This window comes from Trifolium pratense, linkage group LG3, assembly GCF_020283565.1.
Source record: "Trifolium pratense cultivar HEN17-A07 linkage group LG3, ARS_RC_1.1, whole genome shotgun sequence".
NCBI lineage: Eukaryota > Viridiplantae > Streptophyta > Magnoliopsida > Fabales > Fabaceae > Trifolium > Trifolium pratense.
Window position 1 is genome coordinate 35,709,352 of NC_060061.1, and position 18,185 is coordinate 35,727,536.

The following is an 18,185-nucleotide window of genomic DNA, read 5'->3' on the forward strand; positions in this document are numbered from 1 at the left end:
TGAGAATTATTGTGTGGATATACTATTAACATGGTGTTCAAGACGTGGTTTGATGGTCTAATTGTCTTAACTCTATTAGGGATGAGATCTTTGAAGCACCGATACGCTGAAATGACTTCATAATCGTACTTAAGTATCGATACGTTTTGATATGTTGTCGATACGTATTGAACAAGTATCCAAATTTATTTTTAAAAAATTAAAATGATTTATAATTTGGTACGAGGGAGTATCATTTTTTCTCGAGTTATCTTTGTTTCGTCGTCAACATTGTTTTTTTATTATTATTTCATTTATTACTCCTTGTATCTCTAATATTTGTCCTTTTAACTTTTTACTTTTGTCTCAAAATTTTGATTATTAATAGTTTTAAAATTATTACTTGTGTGGGAAGCATATAAATAACAGCAAGTGAGAAGCTCTGACTCTGTCTTCCTACTTTCATTCTCTTTTGTTCCAAACCAAACACAGCAAAAGTTGAAGAATGTCTTCCAACGCCGCACCACCAAAACCCACCCAGGTTCACCCTTTATGCAACAAAGGATCTTCTTGAAGTCTACACCTTGGGTACGAAATTGGGTCAGGGTCAATTCGCTACTACATATCTCTGCACACACAACACAACAGGTAGAACCTATGCTTACAAATCAATTCCAAAGAACAAACTTTTGTTCAAAGAGGATTATGATGGTGTGTGGAGAGAGATTCATATAATGCAACATTTATCTGAACTCCCAAAAATTGTGAAGTTCAATGATGCCTATGAAGATTCATTTTTTGTTCATTTGGTTATGGAGCTTTGTGAAGGTGGTGAGTTGTTCGATAGGATCGTGCAGAAGGGATATTATAGTGAGCAAGAAGTTGTTAAGTTGGTTAAGAATATTGTTGAGGCTGTTCAAGATTGTCATTCTCGCCTTTAACATCAATACTTTGGTAACGACTACTTACGATTATTATAATCTAGATGCAATTCAGTGAATTCTTATTGAATATCTGGATTTAGAAAATTGTGATCTCTAACTATTTGAGCCAATTAAATGCTTACCTCCTCGTTCCATTTGAGCCTATGTTTTCTATGAATGACCATATTCATCTATGGACACAAATTTTGCATTGTTTGACATAATCGACCCAACAAAACAACTAGACACAAAAACCAAAGCTATACCATGCTGATATAAACATACAAAAGCTAACCATTAATTCTCTTATTTTGAACCAAAACAATCCTGTTAGAGGCACAAAAACATAAGCCAAAAGACCAGAAAAAGGAACATACAGTATGTAGATACAAATAGCACTGAAACAACAAGCACAATCAAACAGTATAGCAAACTCCTAAAAAAAATAACTACAGTCCCCAATATACTACAGACCTCATAGAACAAGCAAGGTATAGTCTTCAAACCAAATTAAAATCCACTTCCAAGACAAATTTTATTTCCTCCATTAACTCTTTGTAATCAAAAGACAGATTATCAAAGAGTCGCATTCCTATTTGTGTGCCATATCAGAAGAAATCCCTTCTTAATTTTTCACTGCAAGAAGCCGAACTCAGACCACCAAACAACACCTATCCATCAGAACACATCATACCAAATTTTGGAGACAAAACTAGAATATAATGCAAAAGAAGTTAAATTGGAGTTTCAATCCAAACCACACAAAATACACAATCATTTGAATCATCTGGTGAAATCACTCGACACCTCATGTTAAATTTTTTTCTATTTCTAGCATGTTAAGTTCTTTGAATCCAGCTTCTACCGTCCCTTTCAATCCAACAATTTTTCCTTCAATTGCATCTTCAACCACCAATCTAAAAGCTCCATGAAATTTTTCATTTATTTTTCCTTTAACTCCTGTGATGTGACTTATAACAGCATTTTCCTCATTTTCTTTCACTGCCTCCATAAAAAAAAACCTGGTGGATGGAAGAGATATCCATCTCACCTGAAATAGCTTCGAAACTTGCTAATAAAACCCTATTTTTCTCACTCGAAGAGTTTTGAAACATTTGAGCTATCTCTAATATCTCTTCAGCCTCCATCTTCCCATGGATTCTATGAACTTCAAACCCTTTGTCTTTTAAAAAACTTTCAAGCCAGGTTAACAAGCGATCAAACTTTGAAATAACCAGTGACTTACTTTCTAAGCTATTAAGCATTACATCTGCTTTTGTGCTATCAGGACAGTTGAAAGGTGATGAAAAAACACTATCATCATCATGTAGCTCATCCCGACATAGAGCACACTTTTTATCTTTAAGACAAAAAATTTCCATACACGGTTGACAAAAGATATGTTTGCATTCTTTGGCGATGAATACTACAGGAAAAAACTTCAACTCAGAGTAACAGATGGGACATGCTGCTTCCTTTTCTTTAAGCTTAGTATTTATCTTCTCCTTGAGTTCAGAATTTCCTTGTATATCGCCTTTTTTCACGGCTAATGGTATGCTTGAAAGCATTTCTCGAAGCCTTAGGATGCATAGTTCTAGATCGAGAAATAGTTGTTTCTTTACTCTTTCTTCCTCAAGTGGTTGGCTACTAAGTTTCATATCCCTTAGTTTCTCTTTAACACGATGTTCAGCTATTAAGTAAAATCCTTTTTCTTCATCTGTGAGTTGAATGGGAATTGTTTTAACTATTTTTGAGCCAAGATGATATAAACTCTCTATGGCTGGTATAACATCTTCCAACTCTTCCTAGCAAAAACAGAAAAAACTTAGAGTGTGTTTGGACGAGAGATTCTAGAAATCCAAGGGATTTTAAATACTAGGCAATTCAATTGATTCAATTGAATTCCCTTGATTTTTAAATTCCAGTGTTTGGATAAAGTGTTGAAATTCCATCAATTGTAAAATTCTTTGTTTGGGTAATGTAATTGAATTTCCTTCATTTAATTTTATTTATTTTAATAAAATCGACCCTAAACACAAAAAATTGGCCGAAAAACCTAAAATCGTCCAAAAAACCTAAAATGACTATCAACCATTATATAAGCCGAAAAACCGAAAAAATTGGCAAAAAACCATAAAATCGGCCGAAAAACCCTAAATTCGACCATAAATACAAAAACGGCTGAAAAACCTAAAATCGTCCAAAAACCCAAAAATCGGCTGAAAACCCAAAAAATCATTCGAAAAACCAAAAATCGACCCTAAACCCAAAAAATCGGCCGAAAAACCAAAAATCCAAAAATCGACTATAAACCCTAAAATTGACCGAAAAACCCAAAAATCGACTATAAACCCTAATATCGGCCGAAAATGGGTTTATAGTCAATTTTTGGGTTTTCGGTCGATTTTAGGTTTTTCGGCCGATTTTGGAGTTTATAGCCGATTTCAGGATTTTGGGTCGATTTTTGGTTTTCGGCCGAGTTTTTTGGGTTTAGGGACGATTTTAGATTTTTCAGCCAATGTTTTGGGTTTTCAGCCGATTTTAGGGTTTATAGTCGATTTTAGGGTTTTTGGACGAATTTAAGTTTTTCGATCGATTTTAGGTTTTTTGGCCGATTTTAGGGTTTTTGGACGATTTTAAGTTTTTCGGTCGATTTTAATTTTTTCTGCCGATTTTAGGGTTTGTAGTCGATTTTTGGGATTTTGGCCGATTTTATGTTTTCGGCCGCTTTTTTGGGTTTTCGGTCGATTTTTGGTTTTTCGGCCGAATTTTTTGGTTTTCAGACGATTTTAGGGTTTATAGTCTTTTGCAAAGGTAGAACCGACCAACAATGAATATAGAAAAGTTTCTGCTTTTTCTTTTGAAGAGGTAGAACCAAGCAACACTTCAGGTTTGCCTACTACCCATCTTTTTTCAACTTTCAGTTTCAGAATAAAATCAACTGCATCCTTATTATCAGAGCAATCTCAGCAAACATGTCATCATCCAGCACTAATCGGTACCAATCATGTTGTTTGATAGAGTTTAGGAGGGGGTCTTTTAGCTTCTTCAGGTTGTTTAGGTAACTTGACAAAACTATATCAGTGGTATGAAATTTTATTTTCCTACCCGGATCGCCTTCATGGTACAACAAAATTTACTTTGGAAGCTTATTTTCTTGGTATAGAAGCAAGAGAGACTGAATGAAGATTATAAAGAGGGCGGGAAGAAAATTGTTTTTGATTTTTAAAAATAAATTATTTATATGTACATTGTCCCACAACACTAATCGGTACCAATCATGTTGTTTGATAGAGTTTAGAGGGGTCCTTTAGCTTCTTCAGGTTGTTTAGGTATCTTGACACAACTATATCAGTGGTATGAAATTTTATTTTCCTACCTGGATTGCCTTCATGGTACAACAAAATTAACTTTGGAAGCTTATTTTCTTGGTACAGAAGCAAGAGAGACTGAATGAATATTATAAAGAGGGCGGGAAGAAAATTGTTTTTGATTTTTAAAAATAAATTATTTATATGTACATTGTCCCACAACACTAATCGGTACCAATCATATTGTTTGATTGAGTTTAGGAGAGGGTCCTTTAGCTTCTTCAGGTTGTTTAGGTAACTTGACACAATTATATCAGTGGTATGAAATTTTATTTTCCTACCCGGATCGCCTTCATGGTACAACAAAATTTACTTTGGAAGCTTATTTTCTTGGTATAGAAGCAAGAGAGACTGAATGAAGATTATAAAGAGGGCGGGTAGAAAACTGTTTTTTATTTTTAAAAATAAATTATTTATATGTACATTGTCCCACAGCACTAATCAGTACCAATCATGTTGTTTGATAGAGTTTAGGAGGGGCTCCTTTAGCTTCTTCAGGTTGTTTAGGTAACTTGACGTACACAACTATATCAGTGGTATGAATTTTTATTTTCCTACCCGGATCGCCTTCATGGTACAACAAAATTTACTTTGGAAGCTTATTTTCTTGGTATAGAAGCAAGAGATACTGAATGAAGATTATAAAGAGGGCGGGAAGAAAACTGTTTTTGATTTTTAAAAATAAATTATTTATATGTACATTGTCCCGCAGCATTAATCGGTACCAATCATGTTGTTTGATAGAGTTTAGGAGGGGGTCCTTTAGCTTCTTTAGGTAATGATGACAGCCGGTCATTTGTTAATTTTAATTGCAATTTTATAATAGTTTAATAAGTTTTGAGGAAAAATACATGGTCAAATAGAAGATTATGCGAAGAAAGTGATTTACAAAAAAGTTTGAAGACAAAAGATCACAGAAAAAAAGACTTAGAAAAATATTGCAAAGTTTGATGATGAAAAACGCTGTAGCCACTGTTATCCTCGCGTCACTGTTGGAAATTCATAGCAGCGCGATTTTGGTTTATTTGAAGCAGAACATGACGTCATGCTGACGCGAATTGTTTTCCTTTGTTTGATGAGGTGTCAACGTGCAAGAGGCTGGAGTCCCTTTTTGATGTGCACGTGATTTGTTGCTTTCCAAAGACATATAAATAGCAACTAATTTTATAAACCTAGGGGGATCACGCAGACTTTTGGAGAACCAGAGGAGAAAAGAAATTCACGCCGTCACCGAGAGAATAAGCAATTATCCTTTGGGTCTTATTTGTAAGGTGCTTTCATTATTAAATTATGTCTAATATTCATAGTTTAATTGTTATGTTTAGCATGAGTAGCTAAATCTCTATTGATTAGAATTAGTAGATGTTCTTCCTTGAATTGATTTGAACCATGTAAATTGTTGAGGATCCTTGGGACCTTTTTAATATTATTGTTATTCAGTTATTTCTGTGCTTAATGCTTTTTATGAATTGACGAATTTATGAATTGAATTTAGGAATTGAATGATTACTAACCATAACTTTTGAAACCCGAATCTGAAATAATTGTTTGGTCAATAGTCGTTTTAGAGATATCGGATTATTGTACTATGATAAGGAGAATTAACGAGCATAAATCTTTCTATGAATTTGAATTGACCTAAGACATTAGAAAATTATTTTTATGGAAAAGGGTTCTTAGTCATTAACACTAGTCTGAACTATTTAGTTAATTTATCGTGACAATAAGAGTGAAAAGGTAGCCTAGACCGCATTTACCAAATCATGAAGAGGAAGTGAATCGAAAATTCTAATCATCTCTTTAACCGTTTGAAATCATCACTTTTAATTTTAATTGTTTTATAAACCAACTTTGCTTAGCAAATCCCCCTGCATTTACATTCCTAAATACGATACAATTGTTTTGTCGAGATTGGAACAATCCCTGCGGATACGAACTTTATAAATTTTATTACTTAACGATAAGTTAGTACACTTGCTAATTTTGATAAGGCCCGGGAGGAAAAGTATCAGTTGAGAATAAGAGTACTTGAGGCACTTGCATCTTGAAATAGATAAGAGTGAGGTATTTCAAAATATTATTGTTTAGTCATTTTGTTAGAAGTGGATCCTTCATATTCCTTTATTATATCTAATTGATATCAAAGAGAATTTTTGTTACAAATAGCACACAGTTGGAAGGTAATTGTTTCTATTATTACTTGCATCATAAGCAACATATATATTGAGATACTATAGAAAGATAGTACGACATTCATCAATATAATCTTTAGTTACTATTATTTGATTTTCTAACATTTGTTGAATTTCTATCATTTGTTGATTTTCTAACATTTGGTTCTATGTACTCAAAGTAGCCACGTAAAAGGTATGACACTATATTGACATTAATATGATGAGAAATTAGTATGACACACCTTTTTCCAAACTAATATTAGTTTTTTATTTACTCAAAAAAGAAGATATACAATTATAGTTGAATTATGAACAATATAAAAATGTGATTGGAGATTTAAAGGATATGATTATTTAGATTTTCTTTGTTTATTATGTTCTTTCCATTTTATATGGAGATAGAAACTCAACTTTTGAACCAATTTTACATTCCTCTATAATCTTAATTTTGTTTCAATGTCATGGTTTGTTGGATTAAGTTAGACTTACGTTGACTTTTTTGTTTACTAAAGTACATTTAAATACTTAACTAAATGCAGTAGAGCATTTTATATTCATATTATCTCCAGTTTAAATGTTTTCAAGGAAAATTGAGGAGGGAAAACTAAGAAACGTTATTTTGTCATTTGATTGAATATACTTATTTGTATGTGATGTGTGTTCAATCAGAATTGGTTTTCCATCTGGCTGAATCTAGGATTGTTACATTAAAAACCCTGCAACATCATGCAGATGCCCTTCAGCATGACCCAATAGGTGCAGGGCTTGCAACAATGGATTGAGCTTATTTTCACAATATTAGATCTGATTATATGTTACATTTTCTGAACATGAACTATGGTTTTTATTGCCATTATATATAAGATTTTGAATTAGTTAAGAAAATTGTGTTGGACGTTTGGGAGCTATTACACCAAAACTGGTTCATGTATCTTGGATGGAACATGTTGCATTTTGTTACTTAACTTTCATAATGTATATTTGACCTACTCTTGGATGAAACATGTTGCATTTTGTTACTTTACTTTCACAACTTTCATACAATATATTTGACATACTACTTTTATTACAGGTGCACCTACAGTAGGTATGCCTTTTGAGAAGATAGACTCTGATGCATATATGATGAGAACCTTGAGGGATAAGGAGAAGAAAAAGGAATAGAATAGTAAATTTGATGCATAGTATAAGGAGGGTCGTTTAATGTATATAATGCTATCATACATTTAACACCACATATTAATTTAATCCGTCGACTCTATGTTCGAAGAGATTGTTATGCAATGGCTTTAATTTTGAATTTGGAGTTAGACAAAAGTTACGTATTTTAGGGCTTTACGAAAATTATGATTTAATTTTTTTCTTATTATGTTTTCTATCCTTGGTTTGTATCTTCCTATGCCTATTTTTACACTTGATCAATTATATGTTGTTGTTTCCCGTGTTAGAACTCGAGCTGATTTAAAGATATTAATAACAGATGATAGTGATCAATCACAAACTTTTACAATCAATGTTGTGTATCCTGAAGTTTAGCTTAGCATGATATTACTAATGATTTTGATGATTTTAATTTTAGTAAAAATGCGGGTAAAGAATAAGGGTTTGGGTGCTTAGTAGCTATAGGGTATGGGCACGGGTACAGAGATTGTTACCCACGCGGATATGAGGATGGGTACGAATATTGTTTCAAACTGCAGATACGAGAATATGTACTATACTACTATTATAATACTTTGGTCATTTGTGTTGTTTGATGTGTATTTTTTTTTTTGTTGCATTACATTTTTTATTATTTTAAAATTCCATGCGATGACAATCAATAAACAGTATATACTTTCTGTTCGCCAATCAATAAACAAATTTTTTCTCTTTCAATTTGTTTGGAAAATCTCTACCAAATACTCATAATTACTTTAATATCGTCAACCCTCTTTCTTTTTTGTTTGAAACCTTTATTTCCAATTCCATTTTTCTTTTCATACTCTTCATATTGGAAATTTGTTTTATACTTCAATGTCATAAAAAATATTTTTCTTTTATACCAGACATATTAAGATTTGTTTTCATAAATTGTATTTCAAGTTTCTGGCCACTAGAGGACTAATTTGCATCTGAGGTTATTTCTAGCATCAAGTGGCTTCGGTTGCTCCTGTCGTAGTTCTCTTCCCTCAAATGTGGGTAATACGATAAGGATAATAAAAAGAAACACGAAAGATTTATTTACGATTTACATTGGATCTAAAGATTAATTTTTTTTAGGGATTTTTTTAAAATTAATACTATACAAAATATACTTCTAAAAATTAACATAGTAAATTGTCCATTATCTCATCCTCATTGTCTTTTTTTTTTTTTTGTCTTTATCATCTAACTTATTTGTTTCTTGCTTTAATTTGATTATTCATTTTTTTATTCTATTATTTATAAAATCCGTGCGATGCACGGGTCACTAACTAGTTACTAACACTTCACTTAATACTCATCTGCATTATTCTCCGTCATAGCAAGCACACTAATAGCTAACTCATAACTAGAATTCCCACATAACCAGGAATTCTCTTATCCAATAAACACCTGCCTACAAGTGTGTACTAGTAAAACAACTAATTATGCTAACAACTTATTCTAGATCCTTCATACAGATGAAGATGTGTCCTTGGAATCACTTAGGCTTGGTCATGACATAGTCCTTTTGCCATATGGGCTTCATTATGTTTCTCTTGGCCTTTAAGTGAGGAATTGGGCCTTTGTACTCTTCTTCCCTTGGCTCATCTAGGCCCATAACATTCCTTTCCCCTTCAAAATGCACCTTGTCCTCAAGGTGAAAGTCTGGATACACGCGAAGCATGTCGTCGTAAGGTTCCCAAGTGGCATCCTCTGGAAACAGCCCTTCCCATTGAATGAGAACCAATGGTGAAGCAGTTTCTGAATCTCGCTTCCAGTCAAGCACAGCGAGAGGTTGAAGCACTGGCTGTGCCTGTGCGTGCACAGTGTCCACAGGTAATGCAGAAATGTTGGAGGGAGTGGTGTAACTGAGCTTGAGCTTTGACACATGGAAAACCGGATGAATTTTGTTAGAGGCAGGTAACTCCAATTCCAAAGCAACATCTCCAATTTGGCGGATAATCTTGAAAGGGCCAAAGAACCTCTTTGAGAGCTTTTGAATGCGATGACCTTCTACGGATGTTTGTCGATATGGACGCAGCTTGACAAACACAAATTCACCGAGTGAGAACTGATGATTGATATGCTTCCTATCAGCTTGAAGCTTCATAGTGTTTTGAGCCTTGAGTAACTTGTTTCTAAGGAGACAGAGCATATCTTCTCTGCAATGTATAAGGGCAGAGAGAGGGAGGACTTCGACCATATACAACCTGAAATGGTGTGAAGCCAAAAGATGAATGGGTGGCAATATGATCACTGCTGCATAAAATATTATCTCCAATCCCCTTTTCTGCATCAAGCTTGCGAACAGGGGCCTGAGACAGTTGAACTTGAACATCTGCTTGTATTCGTCTCGGTTCAGAACTGATAGGATGAGTCTTTAGAGCAGCTGTGAAATCACTTTGTTTATTAAAACCCCTTCCATGTCTTCTCTGTTTGCCATCTGCTTCCTCCTCTGAATTTGGTTCGCTAGCGTGCGCTGATTTGCTGGATGAAGAGGCACTTAAACCCGGATTTCTGCATTGATTGTAAACACAAAATATGCATAAGCAAGAAAAGGAAAGCCAGAGTGAGAGATGCACATACAAGAGTAAGTAAAAAAGAGGACAACAACTTACAGATCAAAAGTTCCACTCTGCAAATCAAGCAAAAAATCTTTTGCCAGCTGTCGAGCCCTTTCATTCCTCCTAAAATATATAAAGTAACAAAAGTTAAAAACACCTGTCTATCTTATAAGCACCCCCGACAAAAATAAAACAGACCCATTTAACATGACAATATGTTCTGTTTTTATTCAGAACAGTAAGATTGATATAAAATACCTTTCAATGACTTTAAGCAAACTTGTTGGATGGTATTTATCTTTCAACCTATATAAAAAGGTAAAACAAGAAACAGAAAGAAACAGAAAAGGAAGTCAGATTGGGTGAACTTCAAAAAATATGGCGATTCGTACCTTCATAGTAAACATTTAAAGATTGAAAACTAAATTCTTTAAGCATACCACTCCTCATCCTTATGAGCATTGAAATAAGCTCTTTTTTGGGTAGAAATGTACTCTGATCTATATTCTTGATACCTAGAAAAATCAATCAGAAGTCATTTGTCAAGAAAGATCAGAAAATTTTCCGACATAACTTGAATTCTCAGAGATAACGCAAAAGATTATTTATGTTCTGCTTCAGCTGGTAGTATATCATCCTCAAGCTCCTGAATGAATTGCTTATAGGACATCAACCCTTCTCTAAAACAGGTCATAAATATACTAATGTTAAAATGCCAAAAAGATCAATTATTAGACAAAGTGAAATAAAGATAACTTGGAATCATAAAACAAGCAATAATATTAACAGTTTTCGATATGTGTTACTTTCATTAGTTACCGAGGAAACTCAATTGTAGATGCACTTAAGCATTAAAGTGTCACAAGTAGATAATTAGTGTTGAACGCATAAAACAATTGTTCTATAAGAAGCAGAAAAAACTGACTAGAAATTAGAAATAAAAGCACATCATCGACAATGCAATGCCAAGAAATTTTGAATCTAAGTGGCTTGATAAATCTAATTTAGGAATCTACTAGCAGCCATATAAACAAATGTGGCGGTTCAAAATCAACAATGTATCTATGAAAGACAACAATTTTAAGGTAATAGTGATTCATTAGGGGTAATTACTCATACCCGTCCCCATACCGGCTCATTTTTACGGGTAATTACCCATACCCGTGACCGTACCCAAAACGCAGGTTTTTAACCTACCCGTTGTGGGTATTTTTTGCGGGTGCCCACTAGGGATGGGTCAAATTGTCATCCCTATGAAAAATGAGTGAAAGCTTTAAGATGGAAGAAGACGAAAAGGCAAATGTGATAATGAGAAATAATAGACTAGAAAGATACCCATGTGTTTCTTAAATGAGATCTGAACCGTTTATTTTAATCTAAAGGCTAGCAAGTTTCTCATCATTCTCATATAATTGATCAATCAAAATTACAAGAGCTTTCTTAAAGGCAAGAACAATATAACAAACTGAAATGAATACATCATTTCTTCATGAGCTACTTAATGGAATTTCTACATTAAATAACATAGCAATTTCTCAAGTGGCATAATACAATTAAAATTAAAAAAAAAACTGGGGATAACAAGGGACAAACAACCCCTCAATGTCCCTAAGGTAACAAAACGTGAAGTTCTTAATTGCACATTAGAGACCGGTAGTGAAAGCTTTTGATATGACTCATTCTCTAAATGAAGAGAAACAATGAAATCTGATACCAACCAATTAACAGAGTCAGTGACAAATATTCCCTCCCTACTACTATAATTATACAACAATAATGATTGGCCGGAGTGGAGAATTGGAAAGTCTTGAATCCTTTTCCAATAATCTGTACCCAAAATATGAACACTGACTTCTCTTTTGGTACTAAGGGCATTAAAAGCAATAACCTTATAACTATCGACGAAACGGTCATACAATAATGTATATGAGATTGAAGTATCTTCTGGAAATTTCAAAGAAGGCAATATTATGAATTTAGATCTAATAGAAGGGTTAAATAAAACAAGTGAAGAATTATTTATCTTATAACATAGGATACCGTCACAAGTGGAGACAAAACCACCAATAGATTTTCCTTCTTTAAGATAGTAACTGGACATAGTAACGTCTTTGGAGTTGATCAAGATATTGGAGATTGGGCATTGTAAATGAAGGAACTCAGAAGACTTTAGGAAGAGATGGTGGCGGTGCTCTTCGCATGATGATGACAAGCGGAATTGCTTCTTAGCAAAATTTGAATCTTCAGGGATAAGGGAATTCCATGACTTGCAGACGCAACGGAGTTGACTCAGTTGTTTCACCGAAACTCTACAAAGGATTTCTACAACCAGATCGAAAGGAAGATGCGGTGATGGTTGTATCCGCCGTCGTCGAATCCGTGATGTTAGGGTTAGATCAGGTTGTTTCCGTCGTCGAAGCGGCAGTTTCCTCCGAAGAAGAAGCGCCGTTTTTTTTGCCATCAAAAATCGTAAGCAGAAGGCTACCATTTTATTATTTTATAAATAAATAAAACTATTAAGGTTTAATGTTTTTTCACAAATATATATATAGTATATATACTAACCTTTTTTTTTTTTTTTTTGTAAGTTAAGACCAAATAACTCAAATTAATCTTTCATAAAAAAAAACAAATTATAAGAGAGAATTACCTTCCACACCCCTTGAAATACATGGGTCATCTCCTGAATTATTTCTCGCATCTTGGAAAGCGAACAATGTTTGTATTCTAGAAAACAAGTGTGCAAAAAATGTCAACGTTAAGAATCAGTCACCCCCCAATGAAAAATTTGAAAACACTATATTCGGTTCTCCTCCTAGAAAGCGAATATTATCTTTAGTAATTGCATCTTAGGAAGCGAATACGCCTTATATATAAGGCATGCGTGTTCATCTTCCCCCCCCCCCCCCCCATTTCCTTCGGTTACAAAAAAACGAAAAGAAAAAAAAACACATAACCCTTCAAAAATACCATTTGGTGAAAACTTCATCAAAATCAGCCGATTCTTGCTAATTCGTGGTCGAAATCATCAAGAAAGTCAAGATTAACATAAGGTAAGCACACATTTGAATGTTTCTTGGATTGTTTTTGTGTTTTATTTTTTTTACGACTAGGGTTGTTCGGATTCTAGTTGGCAAACATTAAGCTATTCGTCTTCCAGAAAGCAAACGTGACTAATGCTATTTTCATTATTGTTGTTTTGCTTGATCATTGTATGAATAAGTTTGTTTCCTTTTTTTATTTATGTTTAGCCATGAAATCTACATCTAATGAAATCTACATCTAAGAAGGGAGACAAGCAATTTTGTGGCGCTCATGGTTTTAGCAAAAATATTAAAACATGTTTACAAGCAATTTGGTTAGCCTTCATCTGGTCTATTTGGAAAGTTAGAAATGATAGAGTGTTCAATGGAAAGATAGTTACTATTGACAGGTTAATCTTTACTACCAAAGTTCAAGTCTGGTGGTGGTTTAAGGCGAGCAAAAAAGGTTTTTGTTACGATTTAAATCATTGGATGCTAAATCCAAAAGTTTGTATAGGGCTCAACACAGGATGATCTTGTACTTTGTTTGTTTTTCTTTGTGTACGAACTCTTATCTTTAGGCACACCTTGTGCTTAATTTTTAATATATTTCTTTGGCTTCTTAAAAAAAAGAGTAAAAATTATTAAATATTTTTGGATCTCAACCCCAAAAGTTAGCTAAAAGGGTGAAGTTGTCCCTATATATTTATACATTCAATAGTTCGGGAACCTAAGTAATGTGAGACTTAAAACAAACTCCAACATGACAACTACATATTCAACACCCATCCTCACGTCTAGTGTGGTTCTGGGTCAAATGTCTAATATTGCAGTCTTAATTCGACATTGATTCACTCTTTGAGCTATCTTTTGAGATTGTGATCCAAACATATTTGACAAAAATGACTTAACTTATTAATATTTATTATTTTGTAATATATGTGTAGAACTCTACGAGACCAAAGATTTAAGACGAAAGAATTAATATTTAAATAATTTTTTTGTTTTCACCACCAGTATTCGTCCATTGTATCGCATAATCTGGTTCGGATGTCAATTCTGGCATCAAATGGTTTCAACCCCCTCTCAGTTACAGTTACGGGGATCGAACCGTAGTCCTTCCTACCAAATCCAATGTCAATCACCACACCGATTGGTAGTAATATTTAGATAATTGTTGAAATTTGGGTGAAGATGTCATGAACCACGATTAATTAAAAACAAGATTATTAATCCCAACAAAAAAAGAAAAGAAGATTATTAATAGTTTTTAAATTATTACTTGTGTGGGAAGCATATAAATAGCAGCAAGTAAGAAGCTCTGACTCTGTCTTCCTTATTTCATTCTCTTTATTCCAAACCAAACACAACATTGAAGAATGTCTATTTCAAGCGCCGCACCACCAAAACCCACCCAGGTTCTCCCTTATGCAACAAAGGATCTTCATGAAGTCTACACCTTGGGTACAAAATTGGGTCAGGGTCAATTTGCTACTACATATCTATGCACACACAACACAACAGGTGAAACCTACGCTTGCAAATCAATTCCAAAGAACAAACTTTTGTTCAAAGAGGATTATGATTGTGTGTGGAGAGAGATTCGAATAATGCAACATTTATCTGAACTCCCAAAAATTGTGAAGTTCCATGATGCCTATGAAGATTCATTTTTTGTTCATTTGGTTATGGAGCTTTGTGAAGGTGGTGAGTTGTTTGATAGGATCGTGCAGAAGGGATATTATAGTGAGCAACAAGCTGTTAAGTTGGTTAAAAATATTGTTGAGGCTGTTCAAGATTGTCATTCTCTTGGTGTTATGCATAGAGACCTTAAACCTGAGAACCTTGTGTTTGATACTGTTGAAGATGATGCTGATCTCAAAATTGTTGATTTTGGGTTGTCTGTTTTTTATAAGCCAGGTTAGTTTCTATTTTGACCAAATTTTGTGTGATTTGAAATTGATGAATGATACGATGTTTTTGCATATTCAAATTTGGTCAAATTTTGGGGATCTGATTTCAATCTTGGTGTTGCTGATTTTGATTTGATAAGAGGGTTTTTTTATAGAAAAATATTATTGGTTAATTTTTTAAGTGGGGAGAGAATTTGTTAGTGACTTGGTACATCTTCAAGGATTTATATCATCAAGAAGTTGATTGATCGTGTCAATTTGATTATGCTTTAATTGCTCCACTTGCTTGATTCTTTAGCACAGGTAGAGTGTTTAGGAAATAGGTAGATTTAACTAAGGGAGCAAGTGGTTCCCCTTGGACGAATCGTTCCGGAGAATCCGAGTTCGATTCCTGGCGGAAACAATTCTTGACTAGACTTTACCTACTTCACGGCCGAACTCTAGATTATCGGGTCTCCTTTCCCTGAAACAAAAAAAAATATTGGGTGTGGCTGTCTATTCATGATGTCATGTGTATTTAGAAATATGTATATAGTATAGTATAGTATAGTATATTGTTATTGCAGGTTCATGGCATGGTTTATTGAACCTCAAAGAGTATACACACCACTACACTGTATTTGATATAAAATTCCTAAATTATGCAGAACATAGGGTAAAAGTACTCAAATTAACGAGTTAAGTAGTGTGGTAACAATGAAATCTGAAGCTATGCAATCTTGTCTTCTAGCTACAATTTGATTTTCCACCGTCGTTAATTTCAATCGGAAGCCCTTCCATGATTTACATGTTTAACAATTTGATGTGATTTTCAGGTGAAATCTTTAGTGATGTTGTTGGAAGCCCGTACTATATTGCACCAGAGGTCTTGAACAAGCATTATGGACCTGAAGCTGACTTGTGGAGTGTCGGGGTTATTTCCTACATCATATTAAGCGGAGTTCCACCATTTTGTGCCGGTATCTATCTATCTACCTTACCTACGATTTATATATCAAATTATCAGCTGCAGTGCAGGGCGTAGGCATGTTACTGGTGTTTTCACATCTTTATCTTTTGTCATTGCTAATATTGTTCTGCAAATTTTCTAACCTACAGAGACCGAGAAGGGGATCTTTGCACAAATTTTGCATGGAATACTTGATTTCCAGTCCGAGCCATGGCCTGTGATTTCAGACAGCGCCAAGGATCTAATTCGAAAAATGCTTGATAGGAATCCGGGAAAAAGGTTTACGGCACACCAAGTGCTCAGTAAGTCTAAAATTTCATATAGAGCAAGTATAATGTTTGTATGAATTGTTGTAAATTATAAAACTAAAGTGGTTTGTTGTGGCAGGTCATCCATGGATTGTTGATGATAACATTGCACCAAATAAGCCTCTTGGGGTCTGATACTAATGCAGAACTTAAAAAGACAATAGATGTAATCTTTGTAAGAAATAAATAAAAGTGCTCTCATGCCACATTAAAATGTAGTGCAAATCAATGACAGTCATATAAATGTAAGGTTTGGGAATTTATGTGCAGCCCACAAGGAAATAATAGAGAAATAAATGGATCAATAATATTATGCAGTTTGAGTCAAGAGATTCAAAACCACAATTTAAAGCAAGATAAAATCACTCTATTTAAGGAATAGAAATACTAGAACAGTAGAAAGATAGAAGAAGACATCGAGCTGGTTAACGAGCTCTCCTTAGGACGAATTGTTCAGGAGAATCCGAGTTCAATTCATGGTGGGAACAATTATTGGTTGGAGTTTACTTACCTTGACCGAACTTTGGATTACCGGGGTCCCTATCCCCTAGGAACTAGAGGGTTAAAAAAAGAAGACAAAGTACAAAACATAACCATTACTTTACAAGATAGTATCAATGGAAGAGAAAAGTGACTTCATCAAATTTTTTTTCACACATTGGTCAATTGGTCGTGTGAATCATTGCTCCTTTTTATAGAGGGTTAAGGTATATAATATATTTTGGATCAAATGACAACGTCCCTTTTATTTATCAAATTTGTTGATTAATACCACTTTAATGACACGACTTTTCTTCGATTAGTATCATAACATTACACTCCCTACTAAAAATAACATTGTCCTCAAGGTTGTAGGACTTTTCAAATTCCTTAGTACTCAGAAGTCAGAACCATGCCATTGAACTAAAGCAAGCTAAGAAGTAAACTCTCAAATTAATTTCATAGAAGGTCAACAATGATCGAAACCAACATAGTTAAATGAGTGAAACCATATCTTGGAAAACTCTATTTGAAAAAAAGATAAACACAGGTATTTATCTTTTTTTTTTTTTTTACACAAGTATTTATCTTAATTACCCCCTCCGGTCCATTTTATAAGGAACATTTTGGGAAAATACTTTGTTCTTTTTTATAAGAAACTTTGACCAATATTCAAATGTTTTAAATGTTTAATTTAACTTATGCACTTATTTATTATGATAGATAATATTAAAATTAAGTAAGTTATTTGAATCAAAAGTAATTAAATAAGAGTATACATTGAATCAGTTTAAATTTATAGAGTATTAAATAAAAATAACTATTTACAATGTGTTTTCTTGGTCGGCATGATTTTTTTCAAAGGGTCCCTTCGGAGGGAGTACTAAATATTGGGGAATCAAATCAAATGATCCATCATTTTAAAAAAGTTAGCTTAGCAGGCTTTTTCTTTTTTTTTTTTTTACTTTCCATAGAAAAAATTAGACGAATTGAGTACCTATTTTGTTTTTGAGTATTTACTAAGGTCACAAAAAATCTTAAAACGCTATTGACAGATAAAATTTCATATTGGTTAAAGGATATATATGATATATCAGTGTAATTTAATTTAATTCAAATCCTTTATTGTATTACAAATGAATAAGATAAAAAATTAATTTGTGTATATTTATAAAGATAAATGACTTCTGTGGAAAAAAATAAGATAAAGGACGAATATATTACAAATAAATAAGATAAAAGATTAACTTGTGCACATTTATAAAAATAAATAATCAACTTGGAAAGAAAAAAAATTAAAGGACGAATTTGTTATAAATAAATAAAATAAAGGA

General features: G+C 33.5%; 3 protein-coding genes across 6 annotated transcripts; 1 reads left to right on the forward strand and 2 right to left on the reverse strand.

The window, feature by feature from the left end:
• Positions 1-1,710: 1,710 nt before the first annotated feature.
• LOC123915016 (helicase-like transcription factor) lies at positions 1,711-4,296 on the reverse strand. The gene is made up of 3 exons (XM_045966174.1): positions 4,282-4,296; positions 1,954-2,707; positions 1,711-1,904 (listed from the first exon to the last, which is right to left on the reverse strand). The coding sequence occupies exons 1-3, from the start codon at positions 4,294-4,296 to the stop codon at positions 1,711-1,713; spliced, it is 963 nt and encodes a 320-aa protein (XP_045822130.1).
• A 4,621-nt stretch (positions 4,297-8,917) lies between these two features.
• LOC123917935 lies at positions 8,918-12,690 on the reverse strand. Of its 4 annotated transcripts, none has more exons than XM_045969848.1 (5): positions 12,219-12,690; positions 10,619-10,693; positions 10,437-10,484; positions 10,233-10,301; positions 8,918-10,131 (listed from the first exon to the last, which is right to left on the reverse strand). In XM_045969848.1, exon 5 carries the CDS (start codon positions 9,950-9,952, stop codon positions 9,113-9,115), a length of 840 nt encoding a protein of 279 aa, XP_045825804.1. In that variant the 5' UTR covers positions 9,953-10,131; positions 10,233-10,301; positions 10,437-10,484; positions 10,619-10,693; positions 12,219-12,690; the 3' UTR covers positions 8,918-9,112. The 4 variants fall into 3 exon arrangements, 3 of the variants coding, with proteins under 3 accessions (XP_045825804.1, XP_045825803.1, XP_045825802.1); XM_045969847.1 differs by having other exon boundaries at positions 10,619-10,858; XR_006812638.1 differs by having other exon boundaries at positions 10,619-12,690.
• Positions 12,691-14,518: 1,828 nt separating this feature from the next.
• On the forward strand, positions 14,519-16,684 carry LOC123917936 (calcium-dependent protein kinase SK5-like). Its single transcript, XM_045969850.1, has 4 exons — positions 14,519-15,121; positions 15,930-16,073; positions 16,213-16,365; positions 16,451-16,684. Exons 1-4 carry the CDS (start codon positions 14,581-14,583, stop codon positions 16,504-16,506), a joined length of 894 nt encoding a protein of 297 aa, XP_045825806.1. The 5' UTR covers positions 14,519-14,580; the 3' UTR covers positions 16,507-16,684.
• The last annotated feature ends 1,501 nt before the right edge of the window (positions 16,685-18,185 follow it).

Coding starts and splice junctions, on each gene's coding strand:
- LOC123915016 (XM_045966174.1), bottom strand. Junction 1,905..1,953: donor AAGTTTCGAAGCTATTTCAG/GTGAGATGGATA, acceptor TTATGGAGGCAG/TGAAAGAAAATGAGGAAAAT.
- LOC123917935 (XM_045969848.1), bottom strand. CDS start 9,952: ATGTTCAAGTTCAACTGTCTCAGGCCCCTGTTCGCAAGCTTGATGCAG.
- LOC123917936 (XM_045969850.1), top strand. CDS start 14,581: ATGTCTATTTCAAGCGCCGCACCACCAAAACCCACCCAGGTTCTCCCT. Junction 16,074..16,212: donor AGTTCCACCATTTTGTGCCG/GTATCTATCTAT, acceptor TCTAACCTACAG/AGACCGAGAAGGGGATCTTT. Junction 16,366..16,450: donor TACGGCACACCAAGTGCTCA/GTAAGTCTAAAA, acceptor TTGTTGTGGCAG/GTCATCCATGGATTGTTGAT.